This window comes from Harmonia axyridis, chromosome 1 (assembly GCF_914767665.1).
Source record: "Harmonia axyridis chromosome 1, icHarAxyr1.1, whole genome shotgun sequence".
NCBI lineage: Eukaryota > Metazoa > Arthropoda > Insecta > Coleoptera > Coccinellidae > Harmonia > Harmonia axyridis.
The window spans coordinates 14975500-14997713 of record NC_059501.1 but is presented as its reverse complement, the minus strand read 5'-3'; the positions used below and the strand labels follow the sequence as shown (position 1 = coordinate 14997713).

The window sequence follows — 22214 nt, the reverse complement described above, 5'->3', positions numbered from 1 at the left end:
TTGGGCAGGATATTCTCAATAATTTGTGGGAAAGCATGGTGAGACTAAAGGAGCACAAATTCTTTTCATTGGCCCAGGACTTTTCTGTAGTATAGATGAATGTACCTACAGAAAAGAATACAGGAGAAGGAAAATACCGAAATAGAAACACTCTGGCTGAATTCCTGGGTTGGATCATTCCAAAAAGTTTCTTTGAGACTTTGATAGTGCGCTATCTAAGAGGTATCTGGATCTTAGCAAGAATATGTTACACCTCCTAACTGGAATTCTTATAGGGCATTGTCATCTCAGGAAGCACCTCATGAAGATGAGTCTAGCAGAAAATGACGAGTGCAGATTATGTGGGGAGGTGGAAGAAACATCTTTGATGGAGGGAACAAAAGAACATACGGTCGAGGTGTAATGAAATCCCGCATAAATCTATAATATACAATGCAGAGACTATACTTACTAGATATTATTGCATGTAGTGGTCGTACTTTGTATTGAGGGAGAATAAAAGTAGATATTCACTTTTGAAATTTTCAGAATTTATGTTTTTAGTGAAAACTTCTTCAAATATTGTATTTTTGTTATTACAAATACAAAATTTCTCTGAAATATTATTATTCTAACCTGGGATACTCTGAATATCCATATTTCAAAAAGAAATTGCGGTTTTCTGAAGAAAATACAATTTATTACGTAACCTCAATTTTAGACGATGAGAAGTTAATTTTTCTACAAAATGTTTGAAATGAACTGAAAACAAATTTGGCGGCGCTGAAAATATGGTCAAGTTTTTCAGATCTCGTAAACCTCTGCTAATAACCATGGCAAGAAAAAGCAGCAAAATTTTCCGAAAAATTATAAATATGTACAATTAAAAATTTCGATTGCATTCGCAATAGACAAGCATGAATAAGCAGAATGTCTTTCTACCACGATTTGGTTTCGATATTTAATGGCATATATCGAAAAAATTGACTTTTGCAATCAAGCATGGATTATTTTTATATGCTTTTTCGTTTTCTCAAGAAAATCGTTAAAAAAAAAGATTAATGATATTGTGTTGGCAGCATCAACAATGTCTTCTTGGTATGTTAATTACCATTGATTGAGCTATTGTATTCTAAATTTCTGACTCAAGATTTGGGTTCCAAGGATTGAATTAAATATATACAAAGTTCAAATTTTTTTGAAAAAAATTACACGAATACGAATTTGAACAAGCATCCCAAAAGTCCATTTTTATGGCTTCGTTATCTTTTTTTTCAGCACTTGTAATATTGTACATTTTTTCTATGGTTCAAAAATTGATGATATTTTATCAAGAAAATACCTAATGTTTCTTTTTGTATGTCCATTTGGGTCTCTTCCGAACTTCGTAGAGTAAATACTGGTCAACTTACTTTTTTATCTTTTCGTGGTATGATAAGAACCTGATGAAGTGAAGATGAAATGACTTTTACACTCACATATTTTATTAAACTCAATTATTTTATAAAAATTCAATAAATTATGTACATTTTTCTAGTTCATAATCTCTCAGAGACTTCGAAAGTTATTCAAATCACAATCAACAATAATCAATAAATATTTAAGATTTCAGAATAAAGATATATCGTATTTTCTATCCTTGGATTATTTCAGCCAACTTCATTGATTCTTCGCCTGAAAAAAATACATAAACAATATATCATTACAAAAACAATGATTTGAAAAACTACATTAAGAGGGGTCTATACAGTTTCAGAATCAGTTCGAAAAGTAGAATGCTTTATTACACGTTAGAAAATATTATTTTTTTGAATTTTTATTGAAGCATAAATATATGCATGGTATAACTTTCCGAACAAACATTTATTTTTTACACAATAATATTATAAAAGTCTTGTCAAGGTCTGAAAATGCGATTCTTCTAAGATTAAAAATAAAGACGTAAAAACGTATTTTGAATTCTTGAAAGAGATAGAAAATCAGCAATCAGTAGGTAAATTAGAGGAATGTCTTCACTCCTGAAAAGTGGTTAAATCTCAAAAACGCTAAGTAGAGAGGCGTAGTAAAACTTTGGCAGATCATGGGAATGCCATGTGATATAAACACCTCTAAAATCAAATCTCATTCCAAAAAATTGGGAAGAAGATAATGGGTATTCATAATACATATCTTTTTATTTTTTTCGTAACTTTTTGAGCGCTCGTCTCAGAGTAGATTCTCTTCTCATTGTTCCAAATTTCATAATATACATTGTCTATGAAAACTCACCAGTTCAACATTCTTGAAGAATCTCTTGAAGTTCAAACCAGCTAACTTGTCAAGATTGTCAATATTCCATTTTGATGGTTGATCTTTTTTCAACTGTCTAAAAAGTTCAGGAAAATCGGAAACGTCCTCCAAATCCTTAGGTTTCCTACCAAAAAAACATCTCGAATTATTTTTTAAAAATAAATATCAATAAACATATTGAGGTGGTGTGATAAGAATTTGAAGAATTATGGTTTAACTGGATAACTAATGAAGGCTAATTCAATTGTGGCATATTTAGCTGGAATAAGCGAAATGAACCATTTTTTGCCATTCATTTTCGTTTATTTATTGAAGATACAAATATTCTGTGTTTAAATTTTGATGCAACAATGAAACAAGCGTTCAAAAAGAGATTGTTGAACAATATAAATATTAATTAATTTTACATACTTGTACATGCTATCATAGTTACCACCAATTGCAATATTATCAAAACCAATTTCATCAGTGATGTAATTTAAATGTTCTGAAAAAATGATAAGTATGGAATATCTTAGATACACCTGAGAATTCTTACTTACTGATGACATTTGATATTGAAACATTATTTTCATCCTGTCCCAAATTAGGTGCATCGAAAGTGATCATAAGTAGACCATTCTTACTTTTCTGTGAAAATATTTCATGATTGTATATTTATTTGCAATTTTACAAGTGATAATTCATAGCAAAATCAGTTCCTATTATTCTTTTATTGAGAGCTCGTTACCAGAATAGATTTCGTCACAATGTCTGTAATTTTGAGTTGGGAATGGTCCCAAACGATAATATCCTATCAACTGATAAACATGGGCCCGAAAACGCTGTGGTTTCGAGATACAGGGTGTTTCTTGCAGTCTTACTTTTTTTTGATGATTAGACGAGTTTATCTAATCTTTATGAACATCTTCATATTTACAATTTGAGAAAAAGGCACCTAAACTAATAATTAATTTATTCATCACAGCTTACTGATTGAATTTTTATGATAATTTGAATTTTTCCGAGGATTTCGACAGAATCCTGTAGATTTGCAATCGAAATTGGGATGTCACGTGATGTAAACTCTGAATTGGAATAACTATGGCAAATTTCAGTTGAGTATCGTGTGTTTTGCAGATGCTATGAGAAAAAAACTTGAAAAAAATCAACTTTTAACACCCTGTATCTCGAAAACAAAGCGTTTTCGGGCCCATATTTATAGGAATTTTTTTTCTTTAAATTAATCGGAGAATCTCTCATTTCCATTTTCGCTTAAATTGGAGGTTAAGGAACACTCTGCATACAGGCTGTACTCAAATTGGAGGTAAAAACGGAAATGAGAGATTTCCCGAATAACTTTAATCTGAACGAAGGATTCAGATATATCTGAACTTATTGTTAAGATAATCTAACCGACAACAACACTTTTATACATTTTTGTGGCTCCAAGGGCACACGTCATTCATCATTCACGTAATTTTTTATCAAGACTGACCCACACGTAATGTTTAAAATATGATAACAGTAGATTCACTCGTACACTGAATACTGCTTCTACCCTAAGGAATGCAGAAATTGTGACGAATTTTCAAAATCCACTTACCAGTAAACTCAAAGTTTCATTATCAATATTTCCTGAATATTTAAACACATCAGAAGCTGCTGCATTGCTGATCAGAACAGGTGCCCTGCTTATATTAAGTATTTCTTGTTGACTAGTATTGGATAGACCCTGAATGTCAATCATCATACCCAAGCGATTCATTTCCTCGATACACATCTGTAAAACGATACAGTCTTAAGACTTATTATGATAGTTTCATAATAAATAATTATTTTGTGATTTCATTTCTAAGATGAATATAGCTATTAATATAACGAAAATCTTATGCGATTCCTAGGTGACGATGCTTTTACGCTAATATTTCGGACTGCAGAGTATCACCTTCATTGGCAGAGTTTTTCCTTTTCATAACTTTCATTCTTACCTTTCCAAAATCGGTGAGGGAACCATTTTTATCAATAGAGTAATCCATGGTTGAACTGCAACATAATTTAGGGAAATTTATAGTACATACTCCTCTCTAAACACTGTCTCTTCTTACTTGTCACATCCTGACGCTAAGGTCATTGCTCTAACACCCATATAATAGAAAGATCTCAAGAATGCCGTACTTTCCATCAGAGACTGTCCACCATCAATGAACATGATGCTGCCCAACTTTTTGTTTTCATATGCGTCCTCTAGATCTGAAATGTTTAACTGAAATTAACTTTGCTTCCTGTTGCTCCCTGTTTCAGATTGCTAAAGATCGAGACAGATTTGATGAGATTGTGTCCAACCTTGATAGAATGGAGATGGTACCTTGAGAAGAAGAAGAACTTTGCTTCCGAGCCTAGTGGGATGAAAAAAAATGTTGGTCTCTATTTCGAAATCAATCAATCCAAAGGATTTGCTAGAAAAGCTGAACTCCTGAAGAAGTACGTTAACAGATTTTTCGGTGCAGTGGACAAATTGAATGAAATGGAGCTGAAAATTAACCCTGATTTATTGGCATTACCAGGTTGCTATATAGTTTGCCTTCCAGTTTTGAAAACTTTCTATGTGCAATAAAGTCGAGCGGAATTCCCTATTCCTGAAACCTTTCGCGTAAAATTTATAGAAGAAATCGAGTCCAGAAAGGATGATGCAAGTGGAGGCCACACAATGAATCCTCAACTGAAAAACTCAAAACTGTCAACAATTCGAATACAAGGTCATGCTCAGTATTTGGTGGGACCAGCTCGGCGTAGTGTATTATGAGTTGTTAAAACCGACTCAAACAATCACAGGCGATTGTTATCGAGAACAATTAATGCTTTTGAGCCGAGCATTGAAAGAAAAAAGGTAATACAACGAGCGACATGATAAAGTGATTTTACAGCATTTTCCAGACGTTGCTCCCTCGGACTTTCACTTGTTTCGATCAATGGCACACGGCCTGTCTGACCATCACTTCCGGTCTTATAAAGAAGTAAAAATTGGATCGATTCGTGGATCGCTTCAAAATATGACCAGTTTTTCAACGCGGGCCGAAAGATGGGATAAAAGAGTGGCCAGCGATGGACAATACTTTGAATCATAAATGTATCATATAACCTTCATTTTACAATAAAGCCTCGAATTTCGGAAAAAAATGGTGGAAGCAAAGTTGTACGCCTATGTATATTTATTGTCAGTGCAAAAATCAGTATGGATTTATGGAAATATGGATTTGATGTTTCATTCCAAAAAGAAACGGCGCTATTGGGTTTAATCCATACAGAATTTTTTCGTCGTATTGTAGATAAATTTGAAACTGTAGCTCAGTACTAAATACTGGTACTCTTGTATCGTGTGAAGAGAATTCAATTTCAAATTTGTTAACAAAACGATTAATATTGAGTTAATTGACTGAATAATGTCGTCCATGAATTATTCTTAAATTTCTCTCAATATAAGAACTGATTTTGTTAAATCAATTCAACAATTTATATGAGTTGTTGAAGCGTGTATCTTTCCATGATCAAATGATATAACCTATTGAACACAAATGACGTGAGAAATGTCAAACAAGAATACACAGTGTTGCCATTATAACAATTTTACATTGTATAATTACTATTGGAAAACTCTTTACAAAACTTCGAGAAACTGTCTTATAATTTCGATATTAATTATGACATGACGGAGTATCTAGCTTTCATAATTTTTTGTCTGAAATAAATTCTGGAAATTCAACAAAACGGATGATAGATCTTCGTGCGAACTGTTCATATAAATTCTTAATGCATCTACTTTTAATTCTTTGGGAAATATGAAATAAATAAATATCTTACCATTCGATGTTCTGACCAATTGTAGATAGTCTGAATAATTCTGAACCATTCTGCTTATCACATCAAGTTGCTTTACAGTATCTGTTATTTTTGTGTTTTCTTTACATCCAGCTCTTGCTACCCAGAACTGAAATTTTTTTCTAAGATTATTATATGTAGTTATATTTATGAAATTTTCCCTGAAATGGGAAAATCCAAGAAAAGTACTGATTTGGCCTGAAGAGCTTTTTGGGGCTCGTTCATTAATGTGCCCATTTCGTAATATACAGAGTGATCTACAAGCTCTATGACTGATAAATAGTTACGCTCATTCTGAACATTTTTTCTGCGATTTTGAATAATGATTTGATGCCAGTAGATGTTATAAATGATTGTTTAAATGCAGCTCTACATAACAATTTTTTGGAGCACAACGTTTTTGATTTCATTTAGCTAGAGGTCAACATTGTTGGTAATATGATGTAGCAGCTAGATGGTCACCTTCACACAGAAGGAGACAAGTAGATACTTGGTTGAATGAAAATTTCTCGAATGAATGGATACGTCATGGAGGACTAATGTCTTGGCCACCTCGTTCACCGGAATTCAAACCGTAAGATTTTTATTTATGGGGAAATATGAAGCAGGATGTCTATCTTGTTTGATATTTCTGTTCTATCCTATTCTAAATCACATCACATCTCATCAAAAATTACTTGATATAATTCGAGATGCAGCAAACTAAATAAGAATCGATCCAAAGTGATCCGCCGAGTAATGGAATCCTCAGTTTGACATCAAATTGATTAAAACATATCCAGGAAACTAAAATCTGAGCAAGGTTGGCCCATAATTACCTCTACCTTTGTTTGAAGTTTGATTGTGTGTATGTTGAACAGTCTTACTAAAGGGTGTTTTTTTTAGAGCTATAGAACTTTAAATTGGAATAAAACAACGATGAATTATTCGATTGACATGAATTTTATTTATCCGCAAGATAATTTTGTGGCATTACATTTTGAATATGATTTCTGGCATATGACCGCCACGGCTGGCTCGGATGTAGTCCAATCTGGACGTTCAATTTTCGATGACTTTTTTCAACATTTGTGGCCGTATATCGGCAATAACACGGCGAATGTTGTCTTCCAAATGGTCAAGGGTTTGTGGCTTATCCGCATAGACCAATGACTTTACATAGCCCCACAGAAAGTAGTCTAGCGGTGTTAAATCAAAAGATCTTGGAGGCCAATTCACAGGTCCAAAACGTGAAATTAAGCGGTCACCAAACGTGTCTTTCGATAAATCGATTGTGGCACGAGCTGTGTGATATGTTGCGCCGTCTTGTTGGAACCACAGCTCCTGGACATCATGGTTGTTCAATTTAGGAATGAAAAAGTTAGTAATCATGGCTCTATACCGATCACCATTGACTGTAACGTTCTGGCCATCATCGTTTTTGAAGAAGTACGGACCAATGATTCCACCAGCCCATAAAGCGCACCAAACAATCAGTTTTTCTGGATGTAACGGTGTTTCGACATACACTTGAGGATTAACTTCACTCCAAATGCGGCAGTTTTATTTGTTGACGTAGCCATTCAACCAGAAGTGCGCTTCGTCGCTAAAAAAAATAAAATGGACGTAGTGCGCGATACGTATTCCGCACAGAACCATTATTTTCGAAATAAAATTGCACTATTTGCAAGCGTTGTTCAGGCGTGAGTCTATTCGCGATGAATTGCCAAACCAAACTGAGAATAAATCATTTGACAGCTGTTAAATCGGTCACCATCTCGAACAGTAATGCCAACTTAAATTTATATACCTCGCAAAAAAACACCCGTTACATACCTGTGAACTAACTTTTCCTTTCCTCAAACGTATAAAATCTGTATTGCATTGAGTACAGTTTTCCTTCCCGAATATTGTGTCATTACTTAGATCAAGGTTGAAGTTAACCATAGTGAGGTTATCATTCAGTAATAAATCCAAATTTTGTGCCAAATTATTTCTCCTGAAAAAAAATTGATGAGTTATGAGGTTATAGTCCTATATAGTAGGAGTCCGTGGACACCAGATTTACGTCATTGTATATAAAAGCTGAGATGTTCGGTATGCAATGTCTCCAATAGAATCAAGTAGAAACAATGCAAGAGAATGTGGAATTGATTTATTGGTCTGTGATAATCCCGACCTTTGCATTCGGAAGCATGCAGGTGCTTTGCATGTACATAGATAATCGCTACATCGCATTTTGCATAAAGATCTAAAGCTGCATCCCAATAAAATTCAATTAGATGCAAGAATCGGAACTCCAAGATGTCATTCAGAGGTTATAATTACTAAATCAGGTCAATGAGCGCTTACAAACGTTTACCAAATTGTTGTTTTCGGATGAAGCTCATTTTCACCAAACTGGACGCGTAAAAAAAGGAGAACTAACGGGCTACAAAGTCATCATGAAGAATTTTCGGCCCCTACTTTTATGAAGTTGAAGGGAGCATACTTTGAATTCAGGGCGTTACGTTAGATGAGTTTTTGTTGCCTTAATTGCAGAATTCTTCAAGTTATCACCAAAGAACTTGGTTCCAGCAGGATGGAGCCACTTCACAACCGTCCAATGTGTGTACTAAGAGTTCGTGAAGTTTTTCCGATAAAATCTATCTATCTAATCTCCAGGAGATGTGACATTCCAACTATATAGAGTTCATTAAATTCGTGGTCAAGAGTGCTGTGGAGTTGATTTTCTGTGAGTGTGAGTAGCGCTTAGCTTGTATAGTATATCCAAAGTCACTTGGTTGAAGCTGAAAATTTCGATTATACAAGGGTTGTCCAAGTTTCCAGAAATTCCTTTGGGGCCAGTGAATTTATTGTCTAACAATACTTTCAAATGAACCCCGGTATTTAGCGGATCGCGGTATCCACTTCAAAGGGTCATCTATGGCCAAGCGTTTTTATGGACTAGTTCAAGTGACTTTGGATATACTATACCATATTCTTCCCAGATTCGAAGTTTGTAAACAAATAATAGTAATATGATAAAAGCTAAGCACTACTCGTTGTCAGAGATAATCAACTCGAATTTCTCCACAGCACTGTTGACCACAAATTTAAATGAACGCTCGTATAATCAATGGAATTCCGGGTTGATAAAGAAGAAGAAGAAAAGGTAAAAGAATAAGAATAAAAAGAAGAAGAATATGGAGAAGAAGAAAACGATCATGAAGAAGAATAGGAAGAAGAAGAAAATTTGAAGAAAATAAGAAGAAGAAAAAGAAGAAGAAGAATTAGTTGAAATGTAACCTGATGAAACCACACTGTTGGCTGAACAATTATCGCAAACATTAAAAGATTAGTGGAAATTACTTTGTTTCATTATTTTATTCATAATGAATTTTCATCAATTAAGGACCGAATCTATTAAATAATCAGAATAGATAGCTTCCATCTCATTTATGTATATTGAATATATTTTCGGAGAAATATTCAGATTCACAATCTATGACGTCATTCCACCTAGATCTTTTGTTTGAACTATTATATCACTTTGAATTTTTATATCATCACAATTAGGAAAACATAACAAACTCGAATTTATTTTTATCCAAATTAGTTTGAATGTGGATCCATATTTGTAGGACCTATTCCCAAAATTATACTCCAATTTAGAATTATTCATCAGATTCACTGAGATTTTGATACCAAGGTACTCATTTACAGCACATCATCCTCAATTTCGATAGACTAGATATAAATATTTGAAAGCGATTATATCGGACAATCATTTGACAATTAATGTTAAATCTATTTTCTTACAAATGATTTGATTTCCGTTTTTTTCCCAATTATGTTGATATTCTTCGAGATAGGAGGAAATAATGAACCATAGCCTAAAATTTGTATTGTTTTATACTATGAGGTATTTCTAGAGTCCACAGACTGTTACTTTATTACGAATGTGATGTATTACTAGCTTATTAATTTATAATTTTTCATTTAAAAAGTTTCTAAACTCACCCTGCAAATAAAGGTGTTCTATCCAAAACAAATGTTTCGCTTCCTGAAGATGTGAAGAGGTAAACAGCCAAAATTACTACCATAATCAAGACGAATACTCCTATTCCTCCATATAGGTACTTCCTTCCTGAAATAACACTAAATTATTTTTGAATTATTAAGATGAACTGTTTCCTCAAAATAGTACCTACAAATCTATTATTGCTGTCATATCACATTGATTAAACTAATATGAATGCGCCAAAATACTACCAGGAATTTGCCATTGATTCACAAAATATGTATAAGGTGTCTCAAAAAAAAAACAAATTAAGTAAAAAGCGATGAGCTATTTCAAATTCTTTCAGTAGGTTTGAAGTCTAATGTTGTGTTTGCTAAGAGGCAAAATCGTATCGGAAATATAACCTTACGAACATTTTCTTTCCGGTTATTTGAAAAGAAGTTTCCAATTTAATTTGACTTAAAATTTTTAGTTCCAGAATAACGATAAAACAGATTATGCAATATTTCGTTAGGAAGTTCTGATAGAGAACAATATTCATAAAGCGTAGGAATAAAAATGCAGACTTTTTCAACATGAAAAGAAAAAGAAGTTTCTACAATCTGTGAGTCAAGAAGCTTTGAGCTTAGAATGTGTAACATCTAATTATAAGAGCAAGTAATAAGATGATAAGTAAGTTTAATATATGTTAGTCCAGTGCAAATATTCGAATGTATACATCAAAGATATTGAAGAAAAATTTTTAATTGATAAATTGATCAATACTTACTCTGAGGATGAAGAAGAGGAGCTAATGATGGGCATCTTGACTTACCATCAGGTAGCATACTGATACGTCCAGGTATATTATCGCTAAACAAAATCGTTATCTTATTATATCACTGGGTAAACAGTAGCGCTCCAGAAAATATTATCACAATAGGTTACTGATTTTCAGTTCATTAAATATTGAAATAATTAATTAAAAATCCACATAAGAGTTGGTTTTTCAGTTTACGGAATATGTTTCTTCTCTTGCTTCATAATATTGATTCTATGCTGTGCTGAAATACTGATCAACTTCTATTGATATCGATTAATTAAATCTCATTTTTTTTAATCGACACCGACAACGATAATCTATAATAAGTCCTTTGGGGATTAAATTAAATAAATTTGGTCAAAATGCAATAATGCCTTAGGACTGCCTAATAGATTTTGATTTGTGTAGCAATGAATTTTTAAATTTTGATCTTTCAGGGTACGGATCAAGGAAGGCTATGACTTAACTAAACGGTTTTTTACAAAACTGAATGTTATAACCCATATTATTCAGCTCAATATTTGAAAAATCTGTGAAAATCTCAAAGATCGACTAAAAAAAAATAATAATAATGTTAATTTACCGGATGATTTCTGAAAAATAATAGAATTCAATTAATGAATAAATGTATATACTTTCAATTAGTTCTGCGAATTCTGGTTGTTATATTGAATTTTCTAAAAATAAAAACAATCTTAGTAGTTGCGTTGATAATTTTTTTTGTGAAAACAGTTATTCAAATAAGTATAACATATTTGAGCTCTTTTCGTCTATTGCAATATGCATTTATCTTTATTATAAAGTTAACAGTATTTAAATTAATTGCAATACGATTAATCCAAGTTAAGGTATGTTGTAGCTAAGCAGTAAGTCTATGTATTTTGTTTTATTTATTTATTATAATGTGTAATTGATAATATCTTTGTTTTTCAACAATAAATATATATCCAATTTTTTGTCATAATCATCTACTTATTGAAGATTAGCAAAATATTAATATCTTCTTCGATATACATTTTTCATACTTACTACTTGTATCAAAGTTCAAAACTCACTTTTCTACCTGAAATAAGTTTTCTAGTTTTAATTCTAGAGCACTATCACAAAAAACTTTACGTTTTCATGTAGGTGAATACAGACACTCAGAATAGAACAGAAGGAATTAGTTCTAAATGATTCAATCAGTTATTTTCGCAATTTTACAGTGAAAAACAGGAACAAATTTCATTGGATATCAAGGATTGTTTTCTTACTATAAAGATACTCAAATCTAATGAATCGAATGTATGAATACAGAAACCTTAGTAACGCGTGGTTCGGATTACAAACTGAACTGTATTGATTTTTGTGTTAGTTGTGGTGAGAAATATGTAAAAATTTGTTAAGGATTTGATTAATATTAACACTAATAAATATTCGAAAATTTTTCAGAAGAAAATAAATGATTGGAAGTTTAGAACCTAATTATCAAATAGAAAAATAAAAAAATTAGGTTTGAGTAATTCTATTCTCATTCGAGCTCTTCTACTGAAGGAACTCACCCTATTGTATCTTATAAGAGAAATTAGAAGTGGTACTTCTTAATTTTTACTATTCAATTATTTGGCAATGTGATATAGTCTTGTATCTAGAATGAATGATAATATTTGCAGAAACTTAATATTTACATATCATACACAACAAAACTTACAATGCATTTCTCAATTATGCGACTAAATACAGTCCTTTAGACAAAATGTTATTGGAAAATCTTGGAATACACTGATATAATTTTAGACAAAGGTGAAATATCATACACATATTCCAAGTGCTTTAAATTATTGTTCATTTTCCTTTCAAGCTGGTTGTGATTATTCTTGCAAAAATGTACTTAGATTTTATTCTATATTATGTTTGATAGATTTTTTTTTTATTTAAATTAACGTGTCTCAGCAGCTAGGCCATTGACACAAGGTACAATGTACTTAACCTCTAGGCATAACAAATAATACAGTTCATAAAATATTCACAGAAAAGGAAACATTGAACTAAAATGATAACAATCAAATTTGATTGTACAGTTGACAATCTTTTAGAAATTGAATTAATGCTTTGATTTGAGTTTTCGAGGTGAGATTGTCTCTCAGATTATCTTTTAGTCCTATTCGACGACGGAGTTCACCATTATGTGGACATCGAGATAATAATAATAATAATAATAATATATTTATTTCCATAATCAAAATATAATCAATATATAGAAGGTGTTCTTCACGCCTCACTTGAAATGCCTTTTTTTACACATAAATAGAATTTCAAAACGAATTTATGTGTTTTTCGACACCTATTGCCATTCAATATTCTGGAGTAGGTTGCCACCCCTCAAAACAAAAATTGATGTATGTCTGTGTTTCCGAAAATATCCGGTTGGATTGTTTTATGCGGACCACCTCTCATTACTAACGTCGAAAGCGAAAATTGAGGACAGAATGCAATTACCATTTACAATTTATCTGGGAATAATTCTCAAGAGTGAATGTTTTCATTAACTTCAGCCTCGATCTTTGCTTCTATGACTATCAGTTGTTGACCATTGTTCGAAAATTCTACTGATCTACTGTTTTTAATCTCCTCATTTAATAATATAATATTTTACAATTCCGCTTCACATTCCTTGCATGAAAGCTTTGTTGCTTTTCTCTAGAAATTATCTACATTTGGTGTAATGAATTAGATATATTCTCCTTTCTTCAATATCTGATTAATTTCTTTGTTGTACCACATGTCAACGCATCAGAATAATATTCTTATAATATAACATAACATGTTTAATTTTCGAAACAGCTACACTAATATTTTCTTCATCGAAGAGTACGTTAAAAACAATTAAATTAAACATTAAAGAGCAAAACATAGATTGACTAATTAAAATTATCCTTCATGAAGGATTCGTTTCATAAAATGTAGGTTAGTTATCTTCTGGCTCTGGTACAGGTTTATTGGCCCCCTGAAAATAAAAGAGAAAGCATTAATTTCTGGATGGATAATCGAAAGGTTGGTAAAAAAAATTCATTATGAAATGTTGAATATTAGTTCCAAGTGGCAGTCGAAGGTATAGAAGAATTCTGACGTAATAGTTTTCGTAAATTCTTATATTTTTATTGTTATAAAGTCATTGATAGCTTTCGTAGGAAGCAAAATAGGAGAATGCACTACCACAAATATTAATTGTAGGTATGTTACTAATTTACTAACGCTCCTATTGTTCGAAATTTCGAAATCCATACATTAAATTAATTAAAACCATTATTGATCAATTCAATCTTATTTATTTATTTACAATTATAGATAAACTTTATCAAATTCGAAGGATTTATACTGATCTTTCTTTTATAATTCAAGGTTATTCACAATACTTGATTTTCAGTTTTGTAATATCATCCGAAAAGTTCTGATTTTCGCCTATTCAAAACAGCAAAAATTTCTATAGACTGTTCAATGCTTGAATGTGATTACTCATTTCTAATATCATCAAAATCGCTTTGGTTAAGAGTTTTCCAATAAGAGGTTTTATTTTGATATTAAAAAAAACGAAGAATATTTTAAGAGACATCCAGAGAATGAGGAAATGAAGAGACCAACAATGTATCTACAAGGAGAAGTTTCAGAAGAAGAAAAAAACCGGAAAAAAAAAGTTTCTTAGAAACTTTGACACTGCGATCCACTGAGATCCAAGAAGTATCTAGAATCCAAGAATATACTAGACCCCCTGAATGGATTTCTCACAGGGCAATGTTGCCTTAGGAACTGGAAGGCGAGCTGTAGATCACGTTATGGAGAAAATAGCTCTGATGGAGGAACAATAGACCATTAGGTCGCAGTGAAATGGAACCCCCTTAATAAAATCTTAACCTTCAAAATAAATCCATAGATGTTTAATTCAATTTAAAGAGAAAGGTATGCATTAACGATGGAAAACGATATCAGCTAAATGCCCTCCACGTTTACGCTTACAACACCATACCAATTTAATGAAATTTTCCAGGACCAATTCGAACATTTGCGGCTGTATGTTCTCAAACTTAACTTAACTTCACAAATTCCATCTTTAAGGTTTTGAACCGACTGTGAGCTCTAAAGAAAAAAGTCTAAAGGTGTTAAATCACAAGATACCGGTGACCAATTGTAATCACCCCTTCGAGAAATAATACGGCCAGATAACTTTTCTTGCAACATTGCTCATGGTTCGTTGCTTGTGTGGCATGTAGCGACGTCTTGTTGAAAATAACCGTCATGCACATCAATATCCTCCAAACATAAAAAATCAATAGTAATCAAGATTACCAGGAATCTACAAACCAAGGTTTTCGTCAACAATACAGACTACAGCTGTTACCGATTCTTCATATGACTAACTTGTCCCTACAGCTCAAATTTTTCCACCAGTTTCACTATTGTAGGCTGAGAAGGTGCTTCACGACTAGCCAAAATTGCTTTAGTTTTGCGATTTTTGTAGTGAATTTTAACGATTTCATTACGTTGTTGAAGCGTGTTTCGCTCCATTTTTAGTAATAGCGTAATTTTTAATTCAACTTAAGCTTCGAACGTGAGAGCCGACTAGATAGCGGGCTATTCAAAACGAAACCTCTTATTGGAATACTTTTTAGAATACTAAAAAGCTGAGTTTTGTATCTGCAGCCCAAACTCAATACCGTAACAAATTTCATAAACATTAGATAAAATTTGTATGAGATCTGTTACGAGGAAAGCTAACTCTCAGACCGATAGACAGGCGGAAAAACATGAAAGGAAAATTTTTCAGGATGATCTGATGTGGATTTTGCGAGCAGAAATTTCTCAAAACTTTTTTCATCCCAAAATTTGAATGTTTCTCTCAATTTCAATAGAATAAAAAGCAATAGGAGGAGATTTGAAGATTCGCATAAAACTGAAGATTGCAAACATTATCAGATGAAGTAGCGTCCATTGATTTCCAGTTAAAAAAATAGTAATAGTTATGACACAAAGAAACAATAAAACATATAATCTAATTGATTGCCCTTGATAACAATTGCTGTATCTAGGTACAGCAGGAAGATAATAAGTTAGTTAACCAAACAGAGACTTAATTCTTATTGTTTACTCACCTTGAGTCTTACTCCGTACATAGAGTAGAACGTAACGGTTGATACACTTGTTTGTGCAGTATTTTTGTTAAAAACTAAACACTTGTCATATGGCGGACAATAGAGATGAAGGCTGATAGCGGTGTCAACGTTTGAAGAATTTTCCACTCTATGTAGACCAATGGAATCTATAAATCATTATTATTATTATTTGAAAAAAATCTTTCCTGATAATAAAATGAGGAGAGCATAAAGACATGAAGTAAGTAGTTTTTGTGCGCTTTCAAGCACCAATTTCGGTCTTGTAGAGTCTATATTTGGTATATCAAAGGGTTCAACTGGAGCATGAATTAACGAGTGCTTAAAAGATCCTGATTTCAGTCAGTGATTTTCTAAACTTTTGTATATTCTGCTCGAATTTGGTATTATTATTCTATACCGGAGGAATTTTTTGAGCCCAGGATCTCGAAGAAGAAACATCTTACGGAAAAATGTTTCGAATAAAAGGTTAATCCTTTTGAGGGAAATACTTGATGGTTTTTATAGTTCGATAAGAAATTTATATCTCATGTTATACATTTTTGAAAAGAGGAGAGAAGTGATTTTATTCATCTTTAAAAAACACCAGTTTGTATTTTAACTTCAAAACTACTTAATTGCAATAAAAAACAAATGACACCAATGGATTCTACTAAAAAAAGTGTATGTAGAATGTTTTGTTTCATGTTTAAAGCATCAGTAATAAAGAAGTTATGAGAACTTTTGATGTCACGCCATTTGAAAATTTTCTGTCATAACTTAAAAAAAGTTGAATTCATGGGGTTGCGGTTTTCACCAAATTAGTTCCCTCAAAAATTAAGTTTGAAAATGTGCCATTTATTTTTTTCTAGCTCAAAGGGATTCTGAGATCACCTTACAGTAGACAACGAGTTTGGGGCACCCGGATACATAATGTAAAAAACGCGCCATGTAATATCTTGTATATAATTCAAACTGGTATGGAACTCACTGTTGATATAACATGTGTCATTTAATTCTAATTTTTTTCTCCCAATTTCTTTCAGTTCTTCTCCTTCACTGTTGGGCCAGGCAAATTTAACTTCTTCTATAGATCCCTGAAGTACTTTCATGAAGCAATGTGAGTCCGCATGATCATGAATGCCTGAGCCATGTCCTTCACCCCAACAAAGTAACATCAGATTATACTTTCCATTACCGCTGTCGACCAAATTTCTTGTGTACCTGAAATGAAAATTTAATGAAATCGTTTACTTCATTTTATTCTGTACATAGGTAGACAAAAGGAGAAATGGCGAGGAGGGTGATCAACTTAAGAAGCTACAGATTTTGAGACAATGTCAATCGTAAAAATAATCAAAATCCTGCAACTATAGACTTTCTGATTTTAAAAGGATATATTTTTATTTTGTATCATATATTTCTTCTATAATATGTATTATTAATGTAATTTCAAATAGTGAATGATGAAACTTCCTTAGCACAATGGGTTATGTTATGACAATATTGAAATAATCAAAATATTTCTTGTGCTGGTCTGTAAAAAAAATGTGTGCACTGCCAATTAGTTTTCTTTGGTACTTATGGTAGCCTATTCGTAAATTTTCCATCTGGTACTTATATTTTGTCAGTTATTCCTGTCGTATATTTTCAACCTTGCAAATTACAATCATTTCATTATTATAAGTAGGTTTGTAGTAGAACTTGGTGTTAAGGCATTGTTAACACACATTCATAAATTTTCCATATACATATAAAGTTGTTACACAATTTAGGCTTTGAACATCATGAAACATTTATTATTCTCGATAATAAGCCCTGCAATCGTTCGAATGTGTTATCATGAAGGTACTAAATATAATATTTTTTACCGAAAAGTCCGTTTATTGTTTTGGAGTAATGCGATTTTCAATAAAAATTTTGATACAGATTTAACTCGGGTTGGAATCCCGCTGCTCGGTATTCAATGAAATTTATCATATCGATATCAACAATATGTTTTCTTTACACGTGTGGAGATATTTAGCATTACAATAAGAAATACTAAAACATACTTAGTATAGAATTTTCAGGAAGAAATTTTTCTTCTATATTTTGAGTATATGAATAGCAAAATATCAATATCTTATGATTTCGTTAACCTTCAATACAATTGGTTTGATTGTTATGAAATCTTTATCTTATATGTTTTTCAACATGTTTGAGTTATTTGTTTGTTAATATTGCAAATCAATTAATTTTCCATTACCGTTTAATATGAGATGATTCCATGGAAACCAATTTGATTTCAAGAAATGGAAACGAAATTCTTCTTATTGATGTATCGCAACTAATAACGAATATTTGCAACGGATTTTTTCTACGAAAAAAATTTACCTTCTTGTGTTATTTTGAAAAAAGCACATTTCACATTATCAGTCATTGTTGGCTTCTTATATATAATATTTAAACAATCATGATGGTCCATAATTATGTCATCTCGAAAAATAAGTATATAAGTTAAGATTAGGGATTCAAGCTACTTGACTTGGCTTGACTTGAAATCAACTCAAGTTCAAGTCAAGTAGTAATTTTTCAATGTCAAGTCGAGTATTCATTTATCAATTACTTGACTTGACATTGAAAAACTACTACTTGACTTGAACTTGAGTTGATTTCAAGTCACGCCAAGTCAAGTAGCTTGAATCCCTAATCTTAACTTTTCAGAAAATTATCCTGCTCTAAGACTTAATAATTTATCCCTAATCGATACAACTTTTCATTTAGATAACCCTAAAAACCCCATTCATACGCCTTCTTTGTCTTACTTCATGTCCACTCGAAATTAATAAATAACCCCAACTATGGCTCAATCATTCGTTGAAAAATTTCTGGGTTGCAATTTCGAAAGATCAGCTTTGTAATTCCTTGAATTCAGTTTTTCAGCAAAATATTTTTCGCTGACACTGATAAGCCTAAATATATGATTCCCATTAAGAACGTATCGAATTTCTCTCCTAATACTGTTTATATGTTTATAAATTTACATTCGGTGCACGTTATAAATTTCCATTCAATGGCATAGGCTCGAATTTCGTAACATTCTGAATCCTTTCCTGATTTCATATATATTACAATTTTAAACCTTCAGATTCGAGAGAAATAAAAATTCGCTTTTGGATGTAAAACAACTATTTCGAGTTTAGTGCAAAATTTCATGTAGATCCCCTATACAGAGCCATAAAAAATAGGAGTCTTCTCCTATTTTCTATATAATCTTTTATCGAAAAAATATTACCCAATATTTTCGCAGCGCAGGACAAATTTAGTTGAGATTTTGTATTTTGATATGGAAAACAATTCAAAATTTCTTGCTTGATTTCTTTTTGACTAGAACCATAAAAATTAAATCAGAATATTGCACAAAAAGACCTTATGTTTCAGTGGTAACAGATCCCACTGATTTTCTAAGTAATAAATACAAATAATAATAATGTGAAGTATAAGAAAAATGTTATTTTGGTCTCGTCGTTAGAATCATAGAAAATTCAAGCAGAATAGCGAAAAATCCAAATATTTCAGTGACAACAAATACACTCTCCAAGTAAATACAAAATAACAATTTTCAGTATAGGCGCAAAATTTCATGCTGATCGCGTAGTCAGAATAATAGAAAATTCAAGTAGAATATCGAGCAAAAACCAAATATTTTATTGATAAAAGATCCGACTGAGAATTTCCAAGTAAATTTGAAAAAACACTTTCAACTATATGCGAAATTTCAAGCATAATATCGAAAAAATGAGGGAAGCACTGATATGAATTCGACATCTTAAATTATTTGAGTGAATATAGGTACTTCCCCGCGAGAAAACCTCAGATACACTTTGATATAAATAATGATGTTTGAATTCAAGGATCACTGGGTAAATAGTTATGAAATTCTAAACTGACGTCAATACTTCTTCTCAAGCAATTCTCGAAAAAAATTATTAACGCTGATACATAATAAAAATAAATTGAGGCCTATCGAGAACATCGAGAATTGATATGTTATTGAACACGGAACTGAAAGATAACCTCAACAAGCTGAACGCAATTCAAAACAGAAGTAACATCAGACATTTGCTCGCGAAAAAAGAAATATAGATAAAAAATAAACGAGGGACATTTCTCATATACAATAATACAATATTATTCAGAAAACCACAATATAATTCAATTGATTAGGTGAGTTTCGCGGAATATTAGGAAAATGAGAATAATAACGTAACATCCCAATGATAGTTTTGGAGTTTTGAAATTTTGAATATAATAGATCACCCCAATTTAAAAGCCAATGCCATTATATTTATGATGATTTGATTTTTTAGAAGAAGAATTAATAGAAAAATTGTTTCATGGTAGTGGGTGTTGTCATACCAAATATAATATGATTTTTCATGGATTAATGTTAAAATGTTTTCTCAGAAATAAATTTTGCCAATTCAAAATTTGACCGCTTGTGCCTGAAAACTACGCTGTATCATTTCGTCACAATGCCTATAAATTTTTCGAATTTTAAGCCAGGACTCAAACGATATGATTCGATTCACTGATGGTAATTCCTTGGTAAAATTCTGTCTGTCCAGCAGTACACACGATAACTCGAATGGAGTAACCTATAGATACCTAAATCATCAGGGTGAGTTCAGAATTTCAATGCCACAGTCGAGTTCAAAATTTTGTTTTCCTGATAATTTCAAAACTTCCACTTCGATCGAGAAGAAGTTCTAAATTCAACAAGTTCAAACTGAATTCGAAATTTTTGTTGATTGCGTCACTAGTAGGTACTTATCAGGGAAAATTCAAGTGACAGACCAAATTGGGATTTTGCATGTAGGTATTTATTAAATAAAATTTTCAGTCGTATTGCGTATTGATTGCATTATCAGAAACATAGGAAATTGATACAGAAAATCAAAAGAATAACCTAACATTTTACAATTTCGCTCCAACAGAACAATAGATAATTCAAGCAGAATATCAAAAGAAATACTCAATATTTGCGTAACAATAGATCCGAATATAATGAAATTTACTTTTTATACATACATATGATTATCACTGAAATGGTTATACCGATTTTAAGGAGGATTGTATGATCAGAACACCTTATCTAGATAAACTAAGCGACATAATAACTCTCATCTCATATTGAACACCATTATCCATACAGTTTTGTGGTGTTCGAGGGCGCAATAAGTGAAAGAATGAAACAGCGCTTCAAATTTGAAATGTAATCTGAATATTTCAATCTTGAAACGGTTGATATTCGGCAGAAATTGCAAAGTTTTGTTCAAAAAATCATCCGCGAGATGAAGTATTCAGATGATTCACAAATTAAAGATAATGTTCACAAAATTGGGGTCCTACCTGTATCTGTCGAATTTTGCGTATTTTTTCCAGTCAGCAGGTTTCGACTTATAAGTCTTCATCAGATAATTTAAATATTCCACATTCACTCTGTCACTGTTAAAAAGTACCTTCAATTCGCCAATCAGATCATCAAGACTGTTCACAGCGGGTAGAAAAGTGCCAAGATGTTTATTTATCGTAAACTCACAAACTTTACCCTCATTCTCACCACCTTCGTTTAATCTGCAGAGCGACATCTTTCTTGAGGAACTGTCACAAAAATCGTTCAGACGCCGCAAATTCAACAGTAAGACAAGGTTGCTTCCAATTTTGAGTTGTTGTTATTGATAACGTTTATCTTGGGTCAATTCTATTCATCTTATTACTTCGAAAGAGAGTTGTGAAACTAGCGCTTTTTTAGACGTCAAGTTGAACGAATCCTTATCTTGATGTTCTTGCAAGGAATATTCTGCTGAAATTGTTGTTCCGAACTGTCGGAAATTGTGGTGGAACTCGCTTTAAATTCTTTCTTGAAATGAGGCTGAAACTGTACTAGGAATACATTTACTTGAGATAATAATTGGACGAGTATGTAGCATAACAGGTGGATTCAACAGAGAAAATCACGACTTAAGTCATATCTGCCCACGACTTGAGTGATGCTTACCTAAACTGGTCCGATAACGAGGGATACGTCTTATCATCTTATGGAATAGGTGTTATTTTATCGTAGAAGAATTTCTTAACTATACTCAAACAAACCGGCTCCAATTTGTGATTTGATTACAATTCAAATTTCCTAAAA

The 22214-nt window shown here is 32.0% G+C and overlaps 2 protein-coding genes across 6 annotated transcripts; both read right to left on the bottom strand.

The window, feature by feature from the left end:
* Positions 1-1441: 1441 nt before the first annotated feature.
* Positions 1442-12191, bottom strand: LOC123677811 (putative dipeptidase TRV_05564). 4 transcript variants are annotated; one of them, XM_045614528.1, is made up of 12 exons: positions 11966-12191; positions 10878-10960; positions 10108-10234; positions 7942-8104; positions 6109-6235; positions 4356-4500; positions 4239-4293; positions 3854-4030; positions 2811-2898; positions 2680-2755; positions 2248-2392; positions 1442-1653 (listed from the first exon to the last, which is right to left on the bottom strand). In XM_045614528.1, exons 2-12 carry the CDS (start codon positions 10933-10935, stop codon positions 1639-1641), a joined length of 1176 nt encoding a protein of 391 aa, XP_045470484.1. In that variant the 5' UTR covers positions 10936-10960; positions 11966-12191; the 3' UTR covers positions 1442-1638. The 4 variants fall into 4 exon arrangements, with proteins under 4 accessions (XP_045470484.1, XP_045470490.1, XP_045470498.1 ...); XM_045614534.1 differs by having other exon boundaries at positions 11940-12183; XM_045614542.1 differs by having other exon boundaries at positions 10108-10245; positions 11940-12179.
* A 1511-nt stretch (positions 12192-13702) lies between these two features.
* On the bottom strand, positions 13703-22214 carry LOC123677794 (cysteine dioxygenase type 1). Of its 2 annotated transcripts, none has more exons than XM_045614515.1 (5): positions 22077-22214; positions 21428-21956; positions 17025-17257; positions 16037-16203; positions 13703-13896 (listed from the first exon to the last, which is right to left on the bottom strand). In XM_045614515.1, the coding sequence occupies exons 2-5, from the start codon at positions 21664-21666 to the stop codon at positions 13858-13860; spliced, it is 678 nt and encodes a 225-aa protein (XP_045470471.1). In that variant the 5' UTR covers positions 21667-21956; positions 22077-22214; the 3' UTR covers positions 13703-13857. The 2 variants fall into 2 exon arrangements, with proteins under 2 accessions (XP_045470471.1, XP_045470463.1); XM_045614507.1 differs by having other exon boundaries at positions 21428-21961; positions 22077-22206.